The sequence below is a fragment of the Lipophrys pholis genome, assembly GCF_963383615.2.
Source record: "Lipophrys pholis genome assembly, chromosome: 11".
Classification (NCBI taxonomy): domain Eukaryota; kingdom Metazoa; phylum Chordata; class Actinopteri; order Blenniiformes; family Blenniidae; genus Lipophrys; species Lipophrys pholis.
This window is the reverse complement of record NC_137631.1, coordinates 4,751,051-4,773,454: the sequence shown is the minus strand read 5'-3', so window position 1 is coordinate 4,773,454 and position 22,404 is coordinate 4,751,051. Positions and strand designations below refer to the sequence as shown.

Sequence of the window (22,404 nt, the reverse complement as noted above, 5' to 3'; positions counted from 1 at the left end):
TCAAATAATTTGAAATATTTAAATCAGATGAGTCAAACACATCTTAGTTCAGGAGCCACATACAGCCTCATTGATCTTGAGTGGGCTGGAACAGTAAAATAGTGACATGATGACCTTTAAATGTAAACTTTAAAGTAGTTCTCTGTTCTGGCGCCAAGTAGTTATGATGAAAATGTCTATATTTTCACAAAAACCAAACCATTACTACAGAAAATGACTGCGATGTAAACAAAAAGAACATTTTAGACGCTGGTTTTCGTGGGAACAGTTCAAGTGTAACGGCATCAGTTTTGCCTTCACATTTTCAAAACGATGTCCGTTTACACGTGAACGGCAGAAACGCTGAAAACGATCGTTTTCATGTTGGGCCACGGGTGGTGCTGTTTGTTTTAGTAATGTAAACATGAATAATGGGAGAACACAGCCATACGGACAGACACGGTGACTCAACTTTAAAACAACCAGTCATAACTTGCTAAAGGCAAATGTGCAGTCGCAGCGTTTTCTTAAAGTTCCACCATGGGAGTGGTTTTCAAATGGTTTTCAGTGGTTCTCAGCAGCGCTGTTGTTGTAAACGGACCCCCGGAAGCAGCCGAACTTTACATTTTCACTTGAAGATGTGTTAACGGAGCCTTAATGATCAATTCTGGTGCAAAATACAGTGAAGTGTCCAAAGAACTTCTCCTACAGCTGTTGCATTCTGCGTGTTTTTACAAACTCACCCTGACAGCGCGGCTTTGAGGCTAATGCTAGTTTTTTTAGCGTTCATGGCAGCAGCAGCGATATCTTGGCTCGGGTCACAGCGTTGTGTCGCTACTCTTAAGAAACTCGTTTTAAAAAGTTTTCTTTGACACCTTGACAGTTCGCTCTGTGGTTTGGCCGGTTTGAGGCCACGGGCCTCATGTTTGACACTCCTGCTGTCGGTATTGGCGGACATTTGCATTTGTGAAACAGAAACCACTTCAACGGCCTTTAAAGGTTTGATTCACATCCCAGGGTAGAATTTATTTATCAAAATACAATATGGGAGGCTTCTCATCTCGTCACAGAGGAGTTACATGTAAACAGTGGCATCTGTCGGGCACCATTCAGTCTTCTTGATCCCAGACCACATTTATAAAAGTGTAAAAAAAAATTCAGATACGGATATTCTTCATTAGCTAAAAGAGAACGGCTTTCTGGAGTTTTAGGGAGCTGCAATAACGACGTAATGCTCTCTGAGGCATGCTGTAAAACCACTGCAAAATACAGAAGCAATAAATAATATGATATGCAGCACAAGTTACATTAAAAAAAACAAAAAAAAAAAAACAGCTTAGTTTTGTAATACCACTAAAAGTTACTGTCCAGTAAACTGAGACCGGGTAATATTCAAACCTACAGCTGTCTAAAGCCACGTGTTTCAAACTGACTTTGGTAGGAATCCACCCCTCTACATAACTAACTGCCCCTCTCTGAGCAGACTCGCTGCTGGTGTGACCGAGTGGGAAACAAACGAAAGGTGTTGTCCTGCAGGTGAAAACCGGCTCTGCCCCGAGGGCAGCGTGCGCTCCTCCCAGCACTTCTCCTTCCGGACGCTCGGTGCGAGCCCTCATGCGACAGTCCCAATCGTACAAGACTTCACATCAGTTAGTACTGAAACACACAGAACCACAATCTGCCCCGGGAGAGCGCCCCTCGCCCTCAGATGTTGACGTCCCGTACGTCTGTGGGCGTCGTGGAGAGGTCCTGCCCCTCGCTCAGGCTCTTGGTTTCCATGGGAAGCGTGTGCTGCTGGGCCTGTCTGAGGCTGGTTTCCAGCAGCGACTCGATCTGCTCCTGACAGGCCCGGAGGCAGTCCTGAGGGGGGAGGGGCGGGTCAGAGCGCTGCACCAGAAAACCGTCATCATCATCATCATCATCATCATCATCACTCTGTGGTACTCACCGGGTCGCTCCTGATGGTCCCCGCCAGCTGCTCCGTCAGCTTCTGGGACATCATGACGTCGCCCACCATCTTCATCTGCAGACCCTCCACCGCCGCCACCATGCTGCCGGCGGCGACCATGGACGGAGGGCTGGCGATGAACTTCACATCTGCACAGGGTCAGAACAGACGATCATCTCAATATCGCCACACCGAAGTCATTCAGGCCCCGTGTGAACAACAACGATTTCAAAAAGCTGTCCGTCGACACGGCAACGGCAGGAACGCTGAAAACGGTGTAGTTTTCATGTTGGGGCCGTAGAGGGTGCTGTTGCTTGTTTCTGGACACAAACTCTTTCTGATAATCTGTTTATATTTTCTGCTTCACATTTTATCATTTATCTCGACATACAGAGAAAATAAGAATGAATTTTTCTTGGTAGCGGGATTCTGGTGTCATACAGTGCCATCTAGTGATCCCAGGTGGTACACACCAGTATATTCTGCTGCATAAGTTGCCTGAACAGCAAAACAACTCATAAAATTAAGAGTGTGACTTATCGTCGTAATAATGCGGTACATAAATAGAACTGATTCAGGATTTGCACATAAACACCAGAAAAGTAAGTTTAATCTCTGTTGGTGATAAAAAAAATCTCACAAACTGGTCTGAGAAGCTCAATTAAGCATCAAACGATGAGCACAAGTTTGCAGCCACCATGGAGTGAACTTGTACAAAATGGAATAGATTTGAAGGTTTTGTAAGCCAACCAGGCTGCATGTTGGCTGCACCTCTGCATCAACACTGCAGCTCCACTCTGGATGGTTAAAATCAGAGTTTGCCAGGTTATTTTTTTTACAATTATCTTCAATCAAGAGGCGTAAACCCACATGAGTGACGCAGTGGGAGGGAGGTATGTTGGAAATACTGATCGTCGTGTTCCATTGAAAGCTGAATACAAATATTTAAAGTATATAAGCACTTTGCACGGCCTGTAAGGCCAGGACTTTTTCCTGATGGAGCCACATTCCTCCCATTGGAAACCTTGTGGGTGCTGTTGTTTGCTGTCAATTGTAAAACTGCCAAGTCCCAGGACAATCTGGACGGGGAGTCATGATGCTGGAGGAAACGTTGTTGTTATTGTCTATACATCTACTGAGCATGTGCGGAAAAACTATTTAACTATTTATGTCGCAGTGAGCATGCACAGGAGCAGCGTCTTCGCCGTCCACATGGAGACGGAGTCAAGAGTGTTTTAGAAAAGTGGCATTGTCAGTGGCGCCGAGCATCGTTGTCATGTAAACGGACACCGAAAGAGGTTTAGTGTTTTTACTTGAAATCGTTTTAACTCTTGTAATCGGGGCTTAAATTTAAAGTATGTTAAAGAATAATTTTAATCAATACTGCATTTCTTTCATTTCCCCCACCCTGCTATTTAGAGACATACAGTATATTTAGTCATTTTCCTTTAACTGGCTGCCATGCTTCCCATAAGTCATTGTGGCAGACGTCCTCTGGTAAAAAGGAAGATATTTTTGTTCCCGTCACAATAATCAAAGTTTCCCCTCAAACTTGACAATATGCCACAAACCACATTAGATTCAAGAGAAATCTCGGATGCTCTCATGTTCTGAGATGTGTGGCGTCCGTCCTACCTGTGGCGCAGAGAGCCACGAAGGTCTGAGCGTGCTTCCTGAGGATGGGCCGGTTCTCCCTGCGGACCGCCAGCTGAGCCAGAAAGTGGTCGATGAAGTCCAGCGGGGTCAGAGAAGCCAGGTCCCACTTCAGCTTGTTCAAAACCAGCAGCTCCATTTGCTGTGCGGGAATGAAGGAGGCGGCGGGACAGAGGGACAGGGTCAAGTGTGGTCTGGCACACACATGCAGGGATTAACACAGATGGAGGAGGGGAGATTATTCTGGCTCTGGTTCTGGGAATCTGGGAGCCACAAGGAGACTTTTGAAGGAAGGTCAGGGGGAGATTCTAAACCGTTTGGGGCCAATCCTCAGGGGACCATGAATGAGACCGCACACGGTTTTTATTCTCAAAGATCTAAAGGCAGAGCTGTCAAACCCCTTTTTACTTTGATCTGAAGTGGACCGGGATGGTAAATAACAGCATTATGATCTATAAAACACTAGAAGCTAGAATGCATCATTAACAAGTTCACTTTTAATTAATTATCCCTTTACGACACATAAACAGCCTGCAAGTTAATAACAGGACGGCAATTTCAACAACATTCGGCCTCCGTTCACCGTGTGCTTTACAGATCAGAGGATTTAGTTTAAACAATATTTACTCTCCAAAGGAAGAAAACATTTCAACTCAAACATCTACTTCCTAGTATGCTCAGAATAACGTCAAATTGTAGAAATGATCTTTAATGTCGAGACATTTCTACAATCTGTGGAGTAATCCTGATCACCGGGACTGTCCCGCCGCATAATGCAGACTCAAGTGCGCCCCTGGTGGTCAAATAAACATACTGCAGTTAATGTCAGAATGTGTCACAGCTGGAAATTGTCTCTTACAGGCCAGATGAGACCAATTCTGGCTCGTGAGCAATACTTTTGACACTCCTGGCTGAAACGTATCTCGTAATGTGGCTCTACATAAAGAAGACCACTTCCCCGTCATCAGACAAGTGAAATGATTTGACAACCGATCGTTAGAGGATTTACACCCGAACGACTTTTAAGCACAGAGCAATCAATGTGGAGCATTCACCAGCAGCTGGGAGGGTGTGATGGAGTTGTCCGTGTAGATGCAGAGCTTCTCAGCAGTGAGCGGGATGGTTTCCTTCAGCTTGGATGCCAGGAACATGCATGCGGCTCCCAGCAGCTGCAGGTGGTTCTTCCTGGTGGGTTCCACTGATAAGTAGCGATCCATATAGTTCATGGCCAGAGGGAAAACGTCCTCCTCACACTTCTGCTCTTCACACACCTGCACAGGGAAACCGGAGCATCAGACACAGTGTTGAGTGGATATGATGAAAACCAACGACAAGGAGCAGCAGTCGGCGTGTCGCCAGCGTGGGGCAGTGTGTGTGTGTGTGTGTGTGTGTGTGTGTGTGTGTGTGTGTGTGTGTGTGTGTGTGTGTGTGTGTGTGTGTGTGTGTGTGTGTGTGTAACGTTTTTCTATCTATCTTAATTTAAAGCATGGTTTAGTAGTTTGTCAACTAAAATTAGCATCACATCCTAGATATTGGGCCCGTTTCCACGACAACGGCGCTCGCAGCCACTGAAGTTCCTGAAAACGGTTCCCAAGGTGGAACTTTTTGAAAGTGGTCAGTGTCTGTCTCCCTGGAAAAATGCATCTTTTCTCCCTTAGGCACATGTACACCGTGGCCGTAATAAATATTTGATAAGAACATATTCCTTCTGCACAGGCGTGAGTCGACTGGCAGTAACAACGGTCTCCTCCAGAGTCTCACGACTCCCAGTCCATATTCAGAAGAACACAAGACGATTTATTGCCAGGCATAGTTCACACAATACGAGGAATTTGTTCTGGTAGGATTGGTGCGACACAAGTAAACACAGTGAAATATTCTCCTGGGATTTGTTAAGTTTTATTTTGACAGTCACAGTAAAAACAACCCAACTTGGTCGTCTGTTTGTTTTTGTTTATAGTGTGTTGTTCTCTGCAGGCGTGTGTGGGGTTTCAATACAAAAATAACCCAACAGCACCCACTAGTGGCCCTAATTTAACACTACATCATTTTCAGTGTATCTGCCGTTTCCATAGAAACAGAGCATCGTTTTTTTTTGTTTTTTTTTAAATGTTGCTGCGTAAATGAGGATCTTTTCTGAAATCACAAAGCGACTTGTTTTCACTGGAGCTGTTGTGTGAACGGAGCCTTAGTGAAGGAGATCATATCCAACACGTCATCCTGAAAAGCAAACAAAATACCTGAAATTAAATTATCAACTGTTCTTAATGTAAATTAAATAAATCTCCTAAATGCAACAACGCAGTTTAGTTAAATTCACAGTCTTCGTCTTTGTTCTGGAAGTGTAAATATATTTGGTGGAAAACGTGAAGAAAAAGAAAAATGCTTTGTCGGCTATAAAAATATCAGACCTCAACTTCAGACCAATATTGACTGATGGACAAAAACTCCTTGTAGCTGCTCTGGATGGAGCTGTGAAAGACTGATGCAAGAACTGGGAGACAATAATGGCAATTCGATTGAAATGATCATCAACGTTTACATCAAAGTTTACATTTAAGTTCACATATAATCAGATCAGCGTTTCAAGCAACCAGATTGATTAGGATTTGTTTTAAACAGTCATAACAAAAATCTTTCCACACCTGATCGACTCCCATATACACTTGTCCGTGTCATGCATGGCAGGCTAAACACGTGATCGGATTGCGTTACTCCTACTCCTACTACTACTACTAAAAGTGCCGGGGACGCTTTGAGGCACCGTGTCTCTGTGAACCTCCAGGAACAGACGTCTATGTTCTTTTCCATAGTTTCTTTGGACAGTTGGACAGACTGGAACTCAGACCAGCACATTCTCTTTAACGAAACCACGGTGACGTTATTCTCTCTGCGACGCCACTTTCCCGGGACGCATGTGCGACACATACCGTTCACACTAGAACGTCTACGTCGTCTGACGCGTCGCTGATCACCTCAGGAAGTGGTCTGAGTGTATGGGTGTCTGTTCACGCTGGTCTTCTGGGGCTCGACACACGTGATCAGATCACCCGCAACACGTTAACAGCGGGTCGATCACAGCTGACGCAAGGCAGCGAACGCCCCCTGAACAGAGCTGGTGACACTGCAGACAGAGACACGCGCACACCCGCCAGCAACTACAAGCCGTCTCAAGTGAGGACGCGAGAAGAAAAAAGTCAGAAAAGGTCAACCGGTAAAGGAAGAAGGAAAACAAAGGAAAGGAGGACAGAGAGAAATAAGAAAAACAGGAGGGAGAAAAATTGCTAAAAGAGCTCAGTCTGCTCTCACCATGAGGTAATGCAGAGCGCTGATAGTTAGAGAGCTGAAGTGGCTGAAATAGTCAAAATGGATAAAAAAAGCTAAAGCAGGAAAATCCATGAAAAAAAGTGAAATGAACTATTAAAATGGCCATCCAGGACACATTCTGTTCTCCACCCTCCCCTCTGGAAGACTCGCAGTAACAGACTGAAGAATAGCTTCTTCCCCATGGCTGTGAAGAGACTGCTGCAGGGATCATGACATGACCCCCCCCCCCCCCCCACCCTCCCTCCCCAAAAGAACTTGCACTTCAATACCGCACCTTACCAAAGACTATTATTTATTTAATTTAAACGTGAATGTGACATGCTGCTGCTGCTATTAGTGATGCAACTAACGGAATTTCGTTGTACTTGAACAATGACAATAAAGCTTCTTAAATCTTAAAACAGCTCAAAATGTAATAACACATGTCTAAATTGTACCGATGACACTTTTTGAAATTTTGTCTGTAGAGCAACTTTTTAAAGATGTTTATTCCTCATTTCAGAGAATTTACGTGTTTTGTGGCTCCAGACAAATTTAATTTGATGAAGAAATTGCAAACAGGGTTCCTTTGGTTGCAGAGATAGCAGACCCCTGATATAAACACTGTAGATGAACATTTCAGAGGTTTAGCAGTAAAACAGCATGTATTGATTTAAGAGACCCCCCCCCCCCAGTCCCCCCAGCCCCCCGGGTTCCCCTGTTGGAGCCCTGCTGCCCCCTCCCTCTCTGGATCCACCCCTGCAGCTGCAGCTCGCCGTCCACTGTGAATGGAAAGCTACTGAAGTTCTCAAAAGCCCCCGAAACAAAGGGCAGCTCTCCACACTTCTCAGAAAAAAAAAAAAATGTGACAAAGTTTTGGCGTCGAGGGAACCCGGATTCTCAGACACTTTCTGCACAGAGTCTCTTTTGTGCGCATTTTACGCGTGAATTTGGACGCGCGTCCCGAAGCCATGTGCAGCTGAAACAGCCTTTAAACGGACCTGTTGCTTCTTTTGTGGAGGGGAGTAGCTCCACGTGGCTCCAGCACCAACAAAAAACACTTGTGAAAGTTATTTCTCACTTAACCTTTTTTTTTTTTTTTTTTTTTATTAAAGCTTCACGTACGAAATGCGTTACTTTATTATTGCGCGTAAAAAGTTCGGCTGCACTCACCTCCAACATCCAAGTGGCCACGATCCTCCTCATGTACGGGGCGATCTCTCTCTGGACGCACTTGAAGTAGTTCGCAGCGGGTAGATACTTCTCCTCCGCCCGCAGCAGGGCGTGCAGCACCCGGTCGGTGAGTAGGTTGGAGTCCCGGTAGGCCCTCCGGATGGCCGGCCTGTCCGCCTCGCAGCACAGCAGCTGCGTCTCCATGGAGCGCCGCTGACTGTCGGTCCCAGCGGAGTGTCTCTGTCTCTCTCTCTCTCTCTCTCTCTCTCTCTCTCTCTCTCTCTCTCTCTCTCTCTCTCTCTCTCTCTCTCTCTCTCTCTCTCTCTCTCTCTCTCTCTCTCTCTCTCCCCACTGACTAAACCCCACAGCTTCAGCTCCACATCACATCATCCATGGTTCTTCTTCTTTTATCCTCGTTACCGGTGGAGGTCAGTCTGTTTCTAGAAGCGGGAGGCAGAAGTCCTCGCGGGCTTCCTCCGGGGTGAGTTCATCCCTTTGTGGACTCTCCTCGCTGCTGGAGGGGGGTTTCTCTCCAGATCAGGGGGCAGAAGGGAATCTCAGCTTTCTCCTCTGTCATTCCGCTTTTTATCAGCGCACACAGTCAAGTCTCACAGCAGGAGGAGCCCCAGATCCGTGTCAGACCTTCACAATAAGACAGAAACGCCTCTTCGTCATGTTGCTCAAACACATGACATTCTTTTTATACTTTATTGTTTTCAAGAAGTCTGGGTGTAAAGGACCAGAATACTCACTGTACATTTCAGGGGTATATTGTGTCATATACTGAACATTTCAGTTTAAAATCTGTTTGCCTTTGAGTTGCCAGATTTCCTATAACTGCATCGCAGTTGTTTTTCTTATTTCTCCAGTTTGTCCTTTCTTTCAGCAAGTTATTGACCTGTTGGTAACTAATTATAATTAGCTGCAAAAAAAAAAGAAGAAAAAAAAAGGTTCCTACAGCGACTGTTTATTGGTTCTATCGACTTTTCCAGCTTTTTATTTCTCCTCTCCTAACTATGTTGAGTTCAAGGGTTTATATAAGTATAAATTGGCTTAATCCATCTGTGTCAAACACATTTTAATTCAGGGGCCAAATTCACCTCAATCACATCTTGATGGGACGGCCTGGTAACACAGTGTCATAACAACCCTTAAATTTAAACTTTAAAGTTTTTCACATGATCTCTATATTTTCACAAAACCAAACAATTACTACGGATTGGATTTTTGTTTCAGAAAAGTTTTGCATTTACATGTTTTCAAAGTTTTGAAAAACAACGTCTATTTATACAGAAACAGCAGGAACACTGAAAACAATATGCAAATTTCTCCACATGCGAGATAAATAAAGGGATATCTTATCTTATCTTAATAGAGCGTTCATGCTGGGCCACTAGTGGGTGCTGTTGTTTGTTTTTTGAAATGAAACCCGCAAACCTGCAGGGAACAAAACCCTATAAATGTTAACAATGGGAGAAAAGTATATAATATATTAAACTACCAAGTGCCAGGAGAATGTAGACTGGGAGTCATGACACTCTGGAGGAAACGTTGGTCTTATTTTCCATCGACTCGCACATGTGCACAAGAAATGTTTCGTACGACCGTGGTGCGCCTGCACAGCAGCGGCGTTTCAGAAATGTGGCGTTTTCCCCGTTTCCATGGAGACAGAGTCAGAGCGTTTTCAAAAAGGTGCATTTTCAGCGACTCCGAGCACCGTTGTCGTGTAATAACAAGCCAAAACACAATAAAAAAGTTTCCTGGTTTCACTTGAAAATGTCGCGTAAAGACACTCTGTGTGTGAAAGCCTACATTTAATTAAATGTCTTTTAACAAATTAGTTTAAAAAACTAATGTCTACCTTGTATTTTCTCTTCGAATGGTGTTGCATCCAAAAATATCTGCTCACGAACTGAAAGTCTGTTTCAGCGTTTCTTACAGAATACAAAAGGTTCGATAAATACAGTGTAATGTGCACATATTCGGTTCTCAGGATGCGTTTTAAAAAAAACTAAAAAAATATGTTAGGAGCATAGATACAACAAACAGTCACACGGGTTAAAAGTATAGATAAATAAATTCTTTAATATATCACACACACACACACACACATTTATATTCTAAGGACAAGTTGGGTCAGCTGATATACATACATGCATTCCTGAGTGAACGTGTGGCTATTTACTTTTATGTTTTAACTTCTATCTGCTTTACTTCCTGTGTGGTAAGCATGGGTGGTTTGACAATGAGGAGGAATGAGAAAAAGGAAGAAAGAGAGAAACCTTGTCAATGAAAGAGTTTAGTTGATTCCAGCGGTCACTAATCTAAACTATGAACATGTGAGGAGCATCGTGGAGAAGCTCGGTGGTGTTTCTGTGTGGATTTTGCTTGTTGTTCATCAGTTTAGCGCCACACTCTGGAAACATGTTTCAGGTTATTAAGGCCTCGTTCACACTGCAGGGAAAAGCGAACCAATTCAGATTTTTTTGCTCACGTGACTCATATCCGACCTGTTTTGTGGCCGTGTGAAAACGCCAATTCCAAATTTTTTCGCAGCAGACCCAGGCCTCGAACCTGTGTGGTACCAATTCGGATATTTTTCTACATGCCACTGCTTCGTCATCGACGTGTGACTGACGTCACGGAGAAGCGCCGGAGGAAGCGGCTCAGACAACAACTTAAAAGCTGTTAAAAACTGTGTTCTTCTTTTTTCCTCATTCTCCTTCTTTCTTTAGTCATTTTGTCCAGATTTTGTGGCTCGTATTCAACAACCACTTGAAAATGGATCGACACGCTGACCCGTGTTGCCAGATATGACGGGCATCCCCCAATTCAAGAGCCAAACTCTCTTACCTTTTAACTTTGTTTATTTCGTGTGTTTATGGCGTGTTCTTTATTACACATATAATAGTCATACTGTTTTAACATGATTTCTAAACAGGCTGAGATTTGTGAATGTGTGGTTGTGTGTCCTCGTGTGTTTGCTCGGTGATTTCCAAGCAACCAGTTCAGGGCGTACGTCATCTTTCCTCAATTGAACACGTGGAAAACGTTTCAGGCTCCGTTCACACGACGACCTTTGAAGTGAAAACTCGTAGTTTTTGCGTGTTTGATTCATAAAAGTTTCATGTTTACATGGCAAAGTTTAGGAAATGATGTCCGTTTACACAGAAATGGCAGAAACATTGAAAACGATATAGTTTTCATGCTGAACCACTAGTGGGTGCTGTTGGTTGCTTTTGTAATGAAACCAGACACATATGAGAACAAAACGCTATAAACATTAACAACGGGGACGTTCTAGTGGACAGACGGTAAGTTGGATTGTTGTTACGGTGACTGTCGACTATAAAACTACCAAGTCCCTGTTTTAAAAAAGTTGTGTTTTCCGTGGCTCCCACCACCATCGCCGTGTAAACAGACACGCAAAACACTACAAGAGTTTGGTGTTTTCACTTTAAAACGGGACCCAAGTGATATTTTAATTACCTTCTCCTGTAACCATTACATTTTGGTTTGAGTAAAAACATTCTAACAACAGTGTGCAAAAAGTAGGTATACGTTTTACTGGAGTTTTGTTTTGGGTTTTTTTTGTCATATGTTGACCTCTTATGGTCTAGTTTAGCTTCTCAAAGCTAAATAACACCGGCTTCCCAAAGATCATGATGGGATGGGACGTATTTATAAATTTACTCTCAAGATATTTGTTAAAAAATATTTGTTTTCTTTGAAAGTTTGGCTGGATTGGAGTCTCCTTCGGCTGGTTTTGGCCAACGGGACTTATGTTTGACCCCCCTGGTCTAAACAATGAAATGATAAAATGTCTTTTAATATCTGTTATGTTGTTCATGGTCCAATAAATTCCAATAAAATCAAATCTGTGTTTGATGAGTAAAACATTCTCTTGTTTTTATGGTTCACATACTCATCTTCTGAACTGCTTGTTTTTGAATCCAGTGGGAGGAAACTGAAGTACCTGAAGAAAGCCACCAACAGGGACAACATGCAAACTCACAAAAAGAATTTTCCCACCCGGGACTCAAACCTGTAACCGCTATGAGGCAAGAATACCTCCCACTACACCACTGCACTGAGGCAAGAATACCTCCCACTACACCACTGCACTGCTTTGCTTTGTGCGTCGTCCCAACCTTTCTGGAAGTGGGGTTACGGAAGGGGCCAGAGGGGGAGGAGCTGGAGCTCCATGTGGGGGGATCTGTGTACATGTCCTGTGGCACGGCTGGTGTAGTGGCATGTCTTTCAATCACAAGGTTTGCAGGTTTGATACCTGTGGATGGTACTATAAAGGTCTTTCTAGTCAAAATCAATTTACCTTCATTCATTGAAACATGTTTTTTTAGTTTTTTTTTCCTGTAGTTAACGAATGAAATCTGAATTGCAGGACATTTCCAGACCTTTCTGAATTGTTTGTTGTCTGGTCTTAAACTTAAACTACAAAAACGACAATGTTTCTCCACAACAGATGATGTAGAGCAGGGGTATAAAGTTTCCTCTTGAGGGCGAGGCTGGTAAAATAGTGCAATAGTGACCTTTAAAGTTTTCTTTGTTGTGGTGTCGAGTATACGTTTTTTTTTAAAAACCAAACAAATAATACAATTTCAACAACAAAAAAATTTGGGGCCCCGTTTACGTTTCAGACGTTTCAAGGGAAAATGCATATTTTTTGCGTCTTTGTTTCAAAATAGTTTCCTCTTCCATGGCAATGTTTTGAAAACGATGTCCACTTACATGGGAATGACAGAAACGCTGAAAACAATGTCGTTTTCATATGGCGCCACTAGTGGGTGCTGTTGGTTGTTTTTGTAATGAAACCACAGACACATGCACGCAGAGAGCAACAGGCTATAGACAATTGACAATGGGAGGACGCGAACATTCTAGTGGACAGACGGCCAAGTTGGATTGTTGACAGTGACCGACTGTCAAAATAAAACTACCAAGTCCCAGGAGAATATGGACCGAGAGTCATGACGCTCTGGAGGCTGCACTTGTTGTTATCGGCCATCTACTGAGCATGTGCAGTAGAACTAGTCACTACGGCCGCGGTGCACATGTGCAGTAGCATCGTCTCAGAAAAGTTGCGGTTTCCCCCCCGTTTCCATGGAGACAGAGTTGTAGTTCATTCAAAAAGTTACACCTTGGGAGCCGTTTACAAAAAGGTTTGTCGTCAGTGTCTTCGAGCACCACGGTCGAGTAAACAGACAGAAAAAACACAACAAGGTTGTCTGTTTCTACCTGAAAACTTTGTCTCGTAAACTGGGCCTGAGTGCAAAATGAAATACAGTGAAGTGTCCAAAATACTTTTATTTTTGTGACAGCATGGCTTTGAGGCTGATGCTCGCTTGCTACCTTTCCTGGCAGCATCACTGATCTCTCAGCTCAGGTCTGTGTCGTGTTTCTGTCCACTATTCTTAGGAAATTTGTTTAAAAAAAAAATAAAAATTAACGTTTTTTTCTACAATCTTTACAATGTGCTTGGCGGCCAGATTGGAGCCTCTGGCGGGCCGGTTTTGGGCCACGGGCCTTATGTTTGACAGCCCTGATGTAGGGATTGTTAGCTACTCACTCGCCAGACCTTATTTAGACGCTAAAGCCAAAAGTCTCTCAAATATTTACATGTCAGACCACTTTAAAGCAAATGGATGAACAAAGTCATTCTTGTTGTCTTTGTGTCTATTCAGCCTCTGTACATCCGGGGTTTTACATTTGACTGACTTCGTTTCAGCGCCGCATGAAACAATACTAATCATCCGATCACTGTGCTTGCTTGTGGCAAAACGTCTTCACGGTGTTTACGCTCATATTTAAGACACGGATATCGTCATAATGTGTTTCAGGGGGGGTAAACGGTAACTCCAGGAAGGACCGTGTTCTCCACCAGTAGCCAAAGATCCAAACAAGGAAATAAAAGTGAGTCCGATGAAACTTCAGGTCCTCTCAGCTCCGCTTTGTGCGAAGCCTTTATGAGCCTGACTATAACTTCCTCACAGGAGCTCACACACACAGAGGCGAGTAAGATCTGAGGAGTCATGTCTCTCTCAATGCGTGTGACCTTTAACCTCGGTTTCTCAGGGTGGCCTGGTGCAGGGTCATACTTTGGACACCGCATAGAAAAGTTGCCTATAGATCCTATTGATGCATGGCGTCTGATCCCTCTCACAATAGGGGCTGATGTGAGGCGATCTGCGTCCCCGGCTCTTTCCTGCGGGGCTTCAGCTTTCTGATCCGATCCGGCAGAAACATTCGGGGACTGGCTGGTTTTCCTATTTCGGTGCTCTCCTACGAAGGTGTGATTAAAGATGAGAGCAGGTGGAGGCTGAAAGCGACAAACTGCGAGGCCGAAGACGAACGTTGTGGCAGCTGTGGAGAGCACACAGAGGTCTCCATGCTGAGGAATCCAGCCGCAGCCCTCTTTCAGGGCAGACAAATGAAGAGAAAAGAAGCTGACAGAGCGGCTCTACAGAGGCCGAGAGGAAGAGTAATGGCAGTAAACGGTGGGCTGTGTGGCCACTGGTGTTGACTTCCCCTGTTTTAGTGCATTTTAATGAAGAAGATTGCAGGGGTGGGGGTGCGACGGAGGAGTCGCGGGACTTACACGGGAAGGTTCATTCCCAAACGTCACTTCATGTTGAAGTCGGCAGAAGTCCTCTGTTGATGTAGTCACACATCTATCGTCATGATTCTGATGTGGAGACGTCGGAATGTAACAGACGAGCATTCGTATGAAGCAAAAGATAAACTGTTGAGATAAAAGAGACAAAGTCTTTCTACGCGTCAGTAAACTGAGACATTTCAGAACCTGTTGCTGCCTCAGCTCTGGTTTTTACTCTTGCTTTTCTGTCTTTCACATTCTCTGTCCTCTGTCCTCCCTATTCAATAGTGTCCACTGCACAGGCTCAGCATGTTTCTGTAAACTTCATATTCATGAGAAATGCCGTTTTGTTTGGATCCTTCCACAGCGTCTATGAAGTGTTTTTAAAAAAAAAGAAAGAAGCGAGGTCATCATGTGATGAGCGTCTGGAATGTGTCCACGGGGGTGTTTTCTAAATGCACCGCTTCTGAAAAGAGGCTTTTCCAACTTCAGTACAGGATCGGCGTGTCCATCGCGGCACTGCCCCAGGAACACACCGCCGAGCACACAGCATGTACTGTGGTGCGTTTCACATAGACAATGACTGGGAAGCAGGGAATTGACGGATCCTGTGGACCTCAGATTATATCGCCATCGTCAATCAGAAATGATTTGTTTTTTAAATATATCGTCACATGAGTTATGTCCTATACTACGGCCCGATTGAAGATGAACTCGGGCTGCTTGTGGCCTGAACTAAAATGTGTTTGACACATATTACTGTTAGAAATCCTGCAGTCTGTGTCTAAATGTCCACATTCAACAAATAGAGGACACTGTTCAAAGCAAACTTTTATGAATTAAAAAATAAATACACTTTAATTAGAATCCATCACAATGGATCTGAAATAAAACAAGATGTGTTTCATGAGACAGGTTAGTTTCACCAGGTTAGTTTCACCAGGTTAGTTTCACCCCAGTGATGATGTGTTGTTGCGATAGTAAATCTTTCCTTTCATTTTTATTGGTGAGCCCCGCCATGTCTTCATTTTGTTTGTTTAATTGTCCTCTTTATTTCATGTTACTATGACGTTTATCTCTTTTGTTGTATTTCTATTGCAATATTGTTATATTTGACATTTACTGTTAAATAAAGATTAATTTCTAAAAAAATAATAATAATAACAACATTTGATGACAGAGTGTTTCCAAATCACCACTTTGGCCACAGTCTTCAGAAATAATCCTTTTCGGTGAGTCGAAGCTTCTGAAAACCCTGAATCCCTCGAAATATCACAGTTTGTGCTGTGTGTAAACGGGCCCTCAGTGTGTGTGTGTGTGTGTGTGTGTGTGTGTGTGTGTGTGTGTGTGTGTGTGTGTGTGTGTGTGTGTGTGTGTGTGTGTGTGTGTGTGTGTGTGTGTAAGGAAGTTCCAAGTAGCTCTCAAGTGCGTCCGCATCCTTTAAGTCCCTGAATGGCCTTGATTCACAACTATGAAGCGTTGACACTGTGGAAAGACAAATTTCCAGAACTTCTTCGTAAAGAACCCCCCCCCCCCCCCCCCCCCCCCCCCACACACACACACACACACACACACACACACCAGCAGCAGCAGCGCCCCCGACTCTGCCCTGACCTGAGGGGGGGGATGGGACCGTGCCATTCGTCCACTGGGGGGGGGTGGGGTGGGGGGTGGGGTGGAGGTGGGGGGGTTCTAGATGAACTATTTACTGCAGCATGTCGGGGAACAACGAGTGACACCAGCATTGTCCACAACAGAAAATCAAACACAGGTCCTACTGAAACAAAAAACACGCCGTAGAACTCTGCACCACCCACTCGATTGATCGCGCTTGTAAATCTGATGTGGTCCACTTCAGTAATGAACAGAAACCTGTCGAAGTTCAAGTGCTTGACTCACTTCATCGTGACTTGTTTCAAACGGTCTCTGGACTCAGCTATGAAGGTTTTGCCTGAAAACAGAGAGAAAACATGAATCCCGCACGGTTCCAGTTTCATCTCATAGTTTCATGAGTCGACTTTAGCTGAAGCAAACTTTTAATCCTCGGTTTAAATGCTGACAAGTTTGGCTGACCCTGAACCTACCGCAGCATTATCTTCTGTTTCAGATGATACAATGTGAATGTGGGCCAGAAGAAAGAGTCGAGAGAAGAGAAAAGAGATGCTTTCCCCATAAAAGTTTTCTAAACCCAGGGTACAAACACAATGGGCCATAATGAAAAGATGGATAGAGTAATTGTCCTGTTAAGTGATCCGAAAAGACAGGGCAGGGAGGAGGTGGAGTGGACGGCAGTGCATGTGTGGAGCGCAGCACACTGAGAGGCCAAGGGTGCTAACAAGAGGAAAAGTCCAAGACAATGCAGTCGTCAGCGGGCGCCCCGCTCTCTTTCTCCACCCCCCAGAAAATACACTATAATAGAGTTTGACGAGCAGACTGGATGATCAGAGGAGGGCAGCAGTCTGAGCCCACAACCCACCGACTTCTTCCCAATCTGCTGAGGTCACGTCCATGTGGATTTCTGCTGGTAAACGTGCTGCGTAGGAAAATCCTACACACAGTCTAAAACATATTAATAACCCATATGAGCAATATACTCCACAGGAGCTGGACTGATAAACCCAAAACCACAAATGGGACCCTTCATTTGGGAAGCTACATGTCTTTATATGCTTTTTTTTTTTTTTCCGAAAATATTAGGATATTAGAAGAAACTATCCCCATTTTTATTTTTTATGTTTCTTACTCTCCTGCTCATATTCATTATACTTATTACCTCCCACACTGGACTGAATATATCTTCCCTCTCACTGCATATGTATGGAATATTTAATACAGACTTGCTTTATATTCATATTAAATATTATAGGTTTTTAATATTCATAGTCTTTAAATCTAGCTTATTAATGCGCCGTCCATTGACAGTAATTTAGATTTTCGTCATCACCCCAAAGGTATTCTAATTATTGCGATAACCAGCTACCAAGCGTCTCCAATCTGGCCCATGAACCCACCAAGCAAATTATAAAAAATTGAAGAAAAAAAAAGAAAAGAAAAGTATAACCGATTTTTGAAAAACATTTCTTGAGACAAGCAACACAACACTGAGACTCCGGCTGAGACATCGCTGACGCTGCTATGAAAGCTGGTAAACCAGCATTGGCCTCAAAGCCACAAGTTTGTAAAAACACCCATAATGCAACAGCAACAGAAGTTTTTTAGACATTTCACTGAATTCTACAACCGAAAGTTTCATTAAAATTGGGTTTATGTTGAGATTGTAGTTATTTTCAGTCGCAATTGTTTGGTGTTGTGAAAATAAAGACATTTTTCATCACGGATACTCTGATCAACAACGAAAACTAAAAACTAAAAGAAAAACTTAAATTTGAAGGTTTTTATGGCGCTATTTTAACGGTCCGCCCCACTCCGGGTGAAATGGGGCTATTTGTGACCCACAATGGGTAATGTGTTTGACAGCCCTGGTCCAGGGGGCAGCATACCTCTGCTGCTTGCTCAGTTCCAGTCATTCATGTTGGAATAAGTTCTTAACAAACTTTAAGCTTGCTCATATCAGATGTGGTACAGACTGCATTACATGTGAACAAAGCCTGAATGTAGTTATATATATATATATATATATTCTTGGATTAATACTAAAGCGGACAAGTTTGTCATTTATTATCGCTCGTTATCCAGGCAAACTGTGAGGCCTCTGAACTAAAATGTTTTCAATGCTTTAGATGTTGGACTCAGTCAGATTAAATACTTCCTGGAGGATCAAGATGAATTTGTGTTGTCAAACTATAACACCCCAGAACGACTGCGTTCCGAACAGGCGCACAAGTCTTTTAGAGGTATTTCTGGTTTATAATGTGGGTACACATTCAAATACTAAACTCAATGAAACTCTACGAAAAAAAGGTCTTTCATTTTCAGAACTTTTGGATGATCAGTGTGACAGAAGACAACATCAAACACGTGAAGTGTTGGTCCTCAGACTGAACTGTAAAATCAGACAAATGTCTTGCCACTAACGGTGCTGTAGCCAGTTGGCGGGAGGAAAGGGCGCATTAAATTCCTCCTGCGTGGCGAATAAACAGGGAGCTGTTTGCTGTCATGTTACTCCTGCTGTGTGTGTGTTGTTTTTACAGCCCGGCCGTCCACCTCCTGCTGTCCTTCAAAGCATCCTTTAATGGTCCCTGTTCCAACACTCCTCCTGTCATTACAGCTACTGACACTCTCACTCCCAGCTGAACTCTGCTGCAGCGGGGAGGAAAACAGGAGTTTATGCAAACACAAGCATCTTTCTGTGTCCGGCGGCGCAAAGAAAGTTAACGCACATTAATGTAATTTGCAGATTTTTGTGTGTTTCTGTGCAGCAGCCACAGCTTCATGCTTTGACCTGCTGTGAAAGTCATTTATTATTGAGTATAGTGTGTACATCTAGGCCCCGTTTCACGGGACAACACCTATTCAGCTAAAAAAAAAAGGGAGTGTGTTTACACTGCTGCAGCGGACACACAGACAACGATGGAGTTACTATGCCGGGCCATGGGAGGGCGCTGTTGCTTGATTTTGTAATGAAACTACTTGCCATTTTAATGGCTGATGACTCCAAAGAAAGAAGACAAATTAAATATTATGAAAAACAGCAATATTTTTAGCACCTCTAAAAGATTTGTTCAACTAAATTCAGCAAAATGACTCATCTATTTGGCAGATGTAGAAACGATTGAGTGTTTGTTTGTTTTTTTTTATGGCTGCTGTGCGGCTAGCATACCTGCTAACTTTAGCCTGTGACGTCATCGCCGGGTCGATCCTGCTGACAAAGCATGGCAAAGACAGAAACACTCTTCTTCAGATGTTCTTAGCGCTGTGAGCCATATTTGAAGTCCAACACGGAAAACATTGATCAAACTGGGACAGAGCGCCACCTAGTGTCTTTGAGAATATACCAGCTGACATTGACAGGCTGCAGAATATTGACTGGTTTGTATGGTCAGGTGTAATCTAATCTAATCCAACAGTAAAATAGAGCTTTATTATTGAGCTAACAGAGCTAATTCCTACTTCTGGGCTGGGAGTCAAACCAAGAGTTTAAAGAGTCGGTCCCCATGACCACTGATGACCACTTGTTTGAAGAGAGGTCCTGGCTGTGGCATACAGTGCGTACACGTAGCACTACAGGGACCACGATGCAGGACATGAGTATGTGTCATCAATAAGTGATCATATTGTTCAATAATTCAGGCCACTTTGTTGTTTCCATATTTTGAGTTTCATTTGTCAAATACCAGACGCAATGACAGATTATCAACTAATTCAATAACAAACATGATGCATGAAAACAAACAACAGGTATCGTTTGTGATATTGACTAAAAATATAATCAATTTCACTTTTTCAAAAAGTGTGATTTCTGAGTACACCTTTAGGTTGAATACATTTTTTCTCATGAAGGTACTTGGACCTGATTTTCAATATTTACGTTTGACTTTCAGCTGGAAGTGTTACGTGGCCTACCCACAGTTTGTGCGGCGGCGTTACAGCCACCGAGGAAGGCACGTCAGGCTACCAATCCCATCATATGTAGTGTCAACAATAACACCATTGAACCATTTTCCTAGAGATGAATAAAAAAAGTAATATATTATGAATTGTGTTAAATTCATTCACTGTAATCATTTGTAGGTGGCGAGAAAATAACTTAAATTCCACCAGCTGAATTTAGCAGCATTATGTTGTGGTTTTGGTCTTCATTCAGAACACAGCCGTCGGGTTCATCCAGGAAACAGTGATGGTTTTCATCTGATGTGCCATCATGGCGTTGATTCAAGAGTTAAAGAGCCAAACTCACACTTGAAGACTTGGCTCATGTAGTAAAGCAGACGCACTAAAGGAAAGTCACCAGGATGAAGGTTTCACCTTTTTCTGGACCGACGTCAGAGAGTTGCTGAATAACAGAACGTATACATTCGGGTCATCTGACTCCTACAATGAAAAGGCCTCTGATCACCACATTAATCTTTTACTGGACAACTGGACGCCAATAATCCTATAGTGTAATGATAAACTATCAGCACAAGTTTATTCCAACAGACTAGACAAGGGAGTAACAGAAATAATAGTCAGTCTGCCTCTGTAGAAGGTAGAAATACACCCAATCACACCAGGCTGATATTAGACATGTTAGTGAACATACTCAGACGGAAAGATTGATTTTATTTCTGGATTTCTAAAAAGCTTTCAACAGCGTTGAGCGCGATTCCCTGAAGGAAGCCTTATGCTTCCTGGGATTTGGGGAAAACGTTTGTGATGTTGTGAAGACACTTTACACTGATATAAATCCCTCGAGGCATTGGACAGGCGGGCCCACGTCCCCCAAGCTTTTCTTTTTGGCAACTCATCTGCTAACTGTTCTTATCAAACACTCTTGTGGCCATTTTTAACAAAGAATTTAAAATAAGTACATTTGTGGACTATACATCTGTTTTTAAGAGACGAATGTTACGCTAAAATAAATCCCTTGACTTAATTTCATCTTTGTCAAATACTCCAGGACTCTCTCTTTATTTAAAAAAAAGTGCAAACTACTTCCCAGTAGCACTTAAAAAGTACTGACTCTGCCATTGCCTCAATAAAAGTTAAATCTGAAGTGAAATACTTAGTTATCAATAAACCTTATTAGAAAAGATGTTAATTATATTCAATCGTATAACAGATTTGAAAAAGTCCCTCAGTCGCTGGCTAACCACACATCCTACAATTTCTTATCTAAAGACAGAAGACGTTTTTAAATTAATTTCCCCTTGCCACTCCCACTACATGTCCGACTTAATTTGCCATCTACGTAGAACCCCTGGCGCAGATTATTAGACAAAGTGACGATTTAAAAGAGATTAAGATTGGAAGACAAGAACATGTCATTGGGCTTTTTGCAGATGGTGGAAGTGCGTTTCTTCAGAACCCAGAGCAGACCTTTCCTAGCTTAATGGAAATAAAGTGTGTGTGTGTGCGTGTGTGTGTGTGTGTGTGTGTGTGTGTGTGTGTGTGTGTGTGTGTGTGTGTGTGTGTGTGTGTGTGTGTGTGTGTGTGTGTGTGTGTGTGTGTGTGTGTGTGTGTGTGTGTGTGTGTGTGTATTTTGTGTGAGAGATTTCTTTTTGCCTGTTTGTCCTCTCCGGGTTTGATGTTCTTGATAAAGTGTGTGAAGGCGTCGTTCACCTCGCTCGCTGCTGCTGAGCGCAGCACCAAATGCTTGGTCACAACAAAAGGAGGGTGACCTCTGACCCGCAGCGTCTAATCCTTGATGCTCATGAATCTCAGAAGCGAGCGTGCTACAAGGCTGGAATGGCCCTTTTGCAGCTCTCTTTATTCCTCTCCTTCCTCTTTCTGCCTCGCTCCCCTCCCTCCAGTGAACCGTCACTCCCTTTGTCCCGCTGTCATTTTACCCAAACTATCATGGGACATTTAATTCTGCCCGCAGAGACACACATGGAGGAGATTCTTTGGAGTTTATTTATCATACACACACTGTGTCACTGTGTACTCAGTACTACGCAATGTTGCAGACACAGTATAACGTATTTAATCCTACCCCGTCTCCAATTTTCAATACTCATCTTATTTAATTTTTTTTTTTTAAGTTAGAAATGATTTTATACTTTCTGAATGACATTCTATCGTATTCCACTTGTGATGGTGCTTGTTTTTAATGATCGTTATTGTATTCCAG

General features: G+C 43.2%; 1 protein-coding gene across 1 annotated transcript; it reads right to left on the bottom strand.

The window, feature by feature from the left end:
- Positions 1-974: 974 nt before the first annotated feature.
- LOC308116412 (G1/S-specific cyclin-D1-like) lies at positions 975-8,662 on the bottom strand. Its single transcript, XM_080474585.1, has 5 exons — positions 8,060-8,662; positions 4,636-4,851; positions 3,563-3,722; positions 1,928-2,076; positions 975-1,839 (listed from the first exon to the last, which is right to left on the bottom strand). Exons 1-5 carry the CDS (start codon positions 8,261-8,263, stop codon positions 1,684-1,686), a joined length of 885 nt encoding a protein of 294 aa, XP_080330711.1. The 5' UTR covers positions 8,264-8,662; the 3' UTR covers positions 975-1,683.
- Between the last annotated feature and the right edge of the window lie 13,742 nt (positions 8,663-22,404).